The 5,574-nt window shown below is 43.3% G+C and overlaps 1 protein-coding gene and 1 pseudogene across 4 annotated transcripts in view; both read right to left on the bottom strand.

Moving 5' to 3' along the window:
* The window catches only part of OCLN (occludin), a 72,710-nt gene that overhangs the window by 55,466 nt on the left and 11,670 nt on the right, over nucleotides 1-5,574 (bottom strand). For 3 of the 4 annotated variants that reach the window (XM_023510901.1, XM_023510902.1, XM_012802796.2), the window contains exon 2: nucleotides 413-529. In XM_023510901.1, the coding sequence (XP_023366669.1) occupies nucleotides 413-462 (50 nt within the window). In that variant the 5' untranslated portion in view covers nucleotides 463-529. Of the gene's footprint in view, nucleotides 1-412; nucleotides 530-4,691; nucleotides 4,742-5,574 lie in introns of those variants that run through there. The other variant, XM_023510903.1, reaches the window with a different exon arrangement.
* On the bottom strand, nucleotides 4,629-5,527 carry LOC105886618 (annotated as a pseudogene).

Raw genomic sequence — 5,574 nt, 5'->3', positions numbered from 1 at the left:
GAGACTCGCTTGAGCCCAGGAGTTGGAGGTTGCTGTGAGCTGTGATGCCACGGCACTCTACCCAGGGGGACAGCTTGAGGCTCTGTCTCAAAAAAATAAATAAATAAATAAATATACACATAAATATAAACCCAGGCAATCTCTTGAAGCAAACAATAGAAGCCTGTGACAGCAGTTGTCTCTACAGAGAAAAACTGCTCTCCTGGATGTTAGGAGTAAGAAGGAAATTCACTTTTCACTGCATACCATTTACCACAAATTAAGTTTACAAGTACACACATTGTTTTATTTTTAAAAGCAAATAAGCAGATGGAAAGTTTCTACCAATAAATAGATGAAAAGTTTCTACTATATATATATTACACGTAACAGACTTTAGAGAAAGAAAATAGCTAAAGAATTATTTACTTACAATTCATCAGGTCTGTAGGGAGGTGGACTTTCAAAAGGCCTTGATGACATGGCTGATATCAATGGTCACCTGAACTTCAGGATGAGCAATGCTGAGCAGCTCCTGAGATAAGCCAATCTATGCAACAGATGAGGGTAACAGCATTACTACTGAGCTCAGTGTTTCTTCACATCACAGAGATAACTAATGATACCAATCTCCAAGGAACCACTCACTCCATAGGCTTTCCCTTATTCCTTGCATTACCCTTTTTACATATTAGACATATTCTGTGAGCACAAGAAATAACTGGACACAAGAATTATTCAGCCTGGTATTCCTCATAGCACCTGCCATCATGTCCTGCATATCCCTGGCATATGAGTATTCTTTTAACTTGAAATTCTAAGTTACAATGATGATAACTTCACAAATTGTCATTTAGCACAGGTATATTTTAAATGTCACTTCAAAGAACAAAGATGTGTTAAGAAAATATATTATTTCACATTGCTTTTGAAAGTTTTATGTAAAATAAGAATGCATATTAAAATACATATACAGATGTCTCTAGCAATGTATCAAGCCCCTCAATGTTAACTGACACAATCTAACTGGTTAAGAAGTATGCCTCTTCCCTTTTGGATAACTGTGGTAATTCTTGATTTTTTTTTGGCCGAGCCTGGGTTTGAACGTACCACCTCTAGCATATGGGGCCAGCACCTTACCCTTTTGAGCCACAGGCACCACCAACTGTAGTAATTCTTAAAAAAAAAAAAAAAAAAAAGGCCAACAGACACATGAAAAAATGCTCATCATCCTTAATCATCAGAGAAATGCAAATCAAAACTACTTTGAGATATCATCTAACTCCAGTAAGATTAGTCCACATCACAAAATCCCCAAACCAGAGATGTTGGCGTGGATGTGGAGAAAAGGGAACACTGCTACACTGCCAGTGTGAATGCAAACTAATCTGTCCCTTTTGGAAAGATGTTTGGAGAACACTTAGAGAACTAAAAATAGACCTGCCATTCGATCCTACAATTCCTCTACTAGGTATATATCCAGAAGACCAAAAACCACATTATAACAAAGATATCTATACCAGAATGTTTATTGCAGCCCAATTCACAATTGCTAAGTCATGGAAGAAGCCCAAGTGCCTAATGACCCATGAATGGATCAATAAATTGTGATATATGTACACCATGGAATATTATGCAGCCTTAAAGAAAGATGGAGACTCTATCTCTTACATGTTGACATGGATGGAGCTGGAACATATTCTTCTGAGCAAAGTATCTCAAGAATGAAAGAAAAAGTATCCAGTGTACTCAGCCCTACAATGAAACCAATTTATATGAAAGCTATAACCCAACTATAGCCCAAGAATATGGAGAAAGGGGAGAGGGAGAGGGGACGGTGGAGGGTGGGTGGAGGGAGGGTAATTGGTGGGTCCACAACTATGGTACATCTTACAAGGGTACATGCAAAACTTACTAAATGTAGAATATAAATGTCTAAACGCAATAACAAAGAAAATGCCATGAAGGCTATATTAACCAGTTTGATGAAAATATTTAAAATTGTATATAAAACCAGCACATTGTACCCCATGACTGCATTAATGTACACAGGGATGATTTAATAAAAAAAAAGAAAGAAAAGAAGGAAGAAAAGAAAAAGAAAAGAAGTAGGCCTCTATCATTATAAATGACTACAAATATATCTCTGACTGATAGGATTCCGGATACCTTCCCCTTATCCCCTTTTCCAAATCTTCAAAATTGAGTACACTTTTTACTAAAGGGGAAAACCACTGAACACGCCTTAGTGAGTCCTTTTCTTTTTTTTCTTTTTTGAGACAGAGACTCAAGCTATCCTCCTGGGTAGAGTGCTGTGGCATCACAGCTCACAGCAACCTCCAACTCCTGGGCAAGCGAGTCTCCTGCCTCAGCTTCCCAAGTAGCTGGGACCACAAGTGCCTGCCACAACGCCTGGCTATTTTTTAGTTGCAGCTATCATTGTTGTTTTTGGTGGGCCCAGGCTGGATTCGAACCCACCACCCTAGGTGTATGTAGCTGGCACCTTAGCCACTTGAGCCACAGGTCCTTTTCTAAGAGAAAAGAAGAATGAGTTTGTTCTAAAATTCCTCAGGGCAAGCCCTAAAACAACTGAAAAGCAATTTCAACCTGGGGTGGGGAACCTGCAACCTCTAGATTACAGGATTGTTCTTTTTTAAACACCAAAGCGGGTAAGAAAACCTTCATTATTCTCTCCTGTGCCCCTTTTAAGTAAAAGAATTTGTTCTGTAAAAATTAGATTCAGTCAAAAGGCCAAACTTAAGGACCCAGTTCCCCACCAGATACAGTTCTTGGGAAGGTCACACACAGCATTATTTAGGGGTGAACTACAAGATGAAGTGCCCCATGGGGGTAACTGGGGAAGATTTAAAGAGGAACAGCCAGAAATTAGGGTTCTGGAAGGTCAGGCATCCAAGCTGGTCTGGTGCTGATATGCATGTGGCCGGCTCATAGGACAATGGGGAACATATTGGAAGGCTCTAATCTCCTAAAATAAGGCGATGGTGAGAATATAGAGAGCCCTGAAAGTCTAGTGGGAGGTTCTCATCTCATTCACGTGGAACAGTTTGAGATTCTCAGCAAGGAAAATATGAATAAGTTTGACTTTAAAACAGATTTGAAGCTTATAGTGAACAGAATAAAAAGGAGCACCTGGACTCAGCAGCAGCAGACTGGGCTGAGAGGTAGCCACAAAGGGCTGGCTTAGGAGCTAGGAAAGGGGGAGGAGACTGACATTCATCCATTCATCAGACACCCCCCAAATGCCAGGCGCTTAGGTCAAATTCTCATTTCATCCTCCAAACCCACCCCTGTGGTTCCTTAGCCACTTTACAGATGCAAAGTGGGTCCGAAAGAGATGTGAAATAACACCGCTCAAGATCATATGGAAGCCAGTGTGTCACTGAGACACATCTTGAATCCAAAAGATCCCATGTTCCTTCCATTATCACAGCTTTAAAAAATGAGTTCCTCTTGGGATATGAGTCCATGAGGGAGTGAAGCTGAAAGTCATAAGCCCCTAGGTCCAGAGGTGGATACATGGGCACTGAGAACTCTCCAGGAAAAGACAGTCTTAGCCAGATGCGGTAAACATACAATCTCAAAAGTAAAAAGGTTTATTCTGGAAAATCTGGTGCTGGAGACACTGGCAAGGTACTTTATCACATTACGAGTTACTATAGCCCTTCGTGCCCCTCCTGCTCCACTATGTTGAACCAACAATAACCTCTTCCCTCCTGGTGGTCTTTACAGACCACCTCCTGATCCGTAAAGAAGGGAACTTTGAGATCCACTAGATCAGAGGTTCTCAACCTTCCTAATGCTGCGACCTTTTAACACAGTTCCTGTGGGTCATAACCCACAGGTTGAGAACTGCTGCACTAGCTGGTAAATGCCACATAAGCAGGGATTTCTGCCTGTTTTGTTCAGTGATTAAAACAAAGCCTGGCACGTGGTAGATGGGCAAATACCTGTTGAATATTCATATTAGTCAGATCGGACCATGGATAATTCTGCTGGCACAATCTCTTGTGCTTTCAGGTTGAGGGTAATGGGAAAGTATCAGATTAATTTTACAAGACATTACACCTGAATGACACTTGAGCAACATCTATAATCTTAGTATATTAAAGTCTCTAATTTTTTTTCCTTTTCTAATGAGGCTTTTGCAGTTATATACATAACTATGTTGGGAACAGCAAATTTCTATGAATTCTTTAAACTTTATCCTTTTTCCCCCCACTCTACAGTCTATTGGGTTTCAAACTGATCAAAATGACATGTGTACAAAATGAAGCTCATACTATATCCCAAAGCAGAGATCTGGGCCTGGGGATCTGTTATTGGCCTCTGCAGGAGCTCCAAGATGAAGGGTAGCCAATCCTCCCACTCTAGAAGTATGGCTACTGGGGTGGGAAGGAAAAGGGGCCTACCTGGCTTTGGTCACAGAAGCCAGAGCCTGGCAGTAGGCCAGAACAGATGGAGGCTGGAAGGTCAGGCACCCAGAACTACTCTGCCCAGGGAGCTCAGGGACTGCTGCGCCACTCCCCCTTGTGCAGGGGCTGGTACAGGAGGAAGGCAGTGAAGCAAGAGGAAGTAGAAGATACTGCCGTGTGGTGGTGGGCGGACAGGGGAAGGTGTGGGGAGGTGGGCTAGCTGCCACTAGGCAGCCCCCAGCAAGTTTCATAAATGCCACCGCAACCAATGTAACACACCCATTTAATGACATCATGGTCGCTGTAGTCCAGTTCGGTTCAAACACCTTCAAGTAGCGTAGCTCGAGGCCAGAGGGTGCGAAGGGCACCTCCAAGTTCATGGAAATGGGGGGCCGCGCCCATTTCTTCTTGTCATTGATGGGAAGAAGCCCAATCTGTGCAAATTGGCAATTCCCTCCTGCCTGCCACGCGCTGGATCTTCCACATGATGGTGTTCTCGCTGGCCTTGTAGTTGGCCTTCCTCTTCCTGCAGATCACCTGCACTCTGCTTGCGTTCAGTGGGGTTGAGATCCTCACCTCAATCTTCTGAGCCACCAGGGAGGGCTTAAAGTTGGACTCGATGATCACTTGACCTCTAGTTTGGCATGTCCCACTTCCTGCACTAATGGGATTACCCGGACAGGAAGGATAATGTCCTTGGTGGTGTGATACCTCATAAGTTCAAATTCTCCATCTGGTGGGATGAAGGTGATGCCACATTCAGAGTCAAGCCTGTCAAGTTGCACACTGGTGGAAGATGCAGTCATCAATGGCAAATGATTGCTTCTGGCTCTTGCTCAATTCATCTGTTGTGCCTTTGCCCTGCTTTTCAATGACAGTCTATCTTGTCCTTCATCCCAAACTTGCACTCAGGCATGCCACTCAGGTAGCTCTACATCACCAGCCAGCTGACACATGGGAACACAGCACCTGCCCCTGTGGGGACATGAGCAGGTTCACACTTTCCAGTACACCCAGGAAGAGCTCAATCCTAAGTTATTTGATCCCCGCCAGCCCATCTGCCCAGTCACCCAGCAGATCTGGGGCTGCTCTGCTGGGTGATGAAGGTTTTCTTTTTTTTTTTTTTTTGAGACAGGAGCCTCAAGCTGTCCCCCTGGGTAGA

The sequence above is a fragment of the Otolemur garnettii genome, unplaced genomic scaffold, assembly GCF_000181295.1.
Source record: "Otolemur garnettii isolate 467f Iridium unplaced genomic scaffold, OtoGar3 scaffold00017, whole genome shotgun sequence".
NCBI classification, from domain to species: Eukaryota; Metazoa; Chordata; class Mammalia; order Primates; family Galagidae; genus Otolemur; species Otolemur garnettii.
Note: the sequence above shows the minus strand (reverse complement) of the source record. Positions and strands in the feature narration are given on the sequence as shown.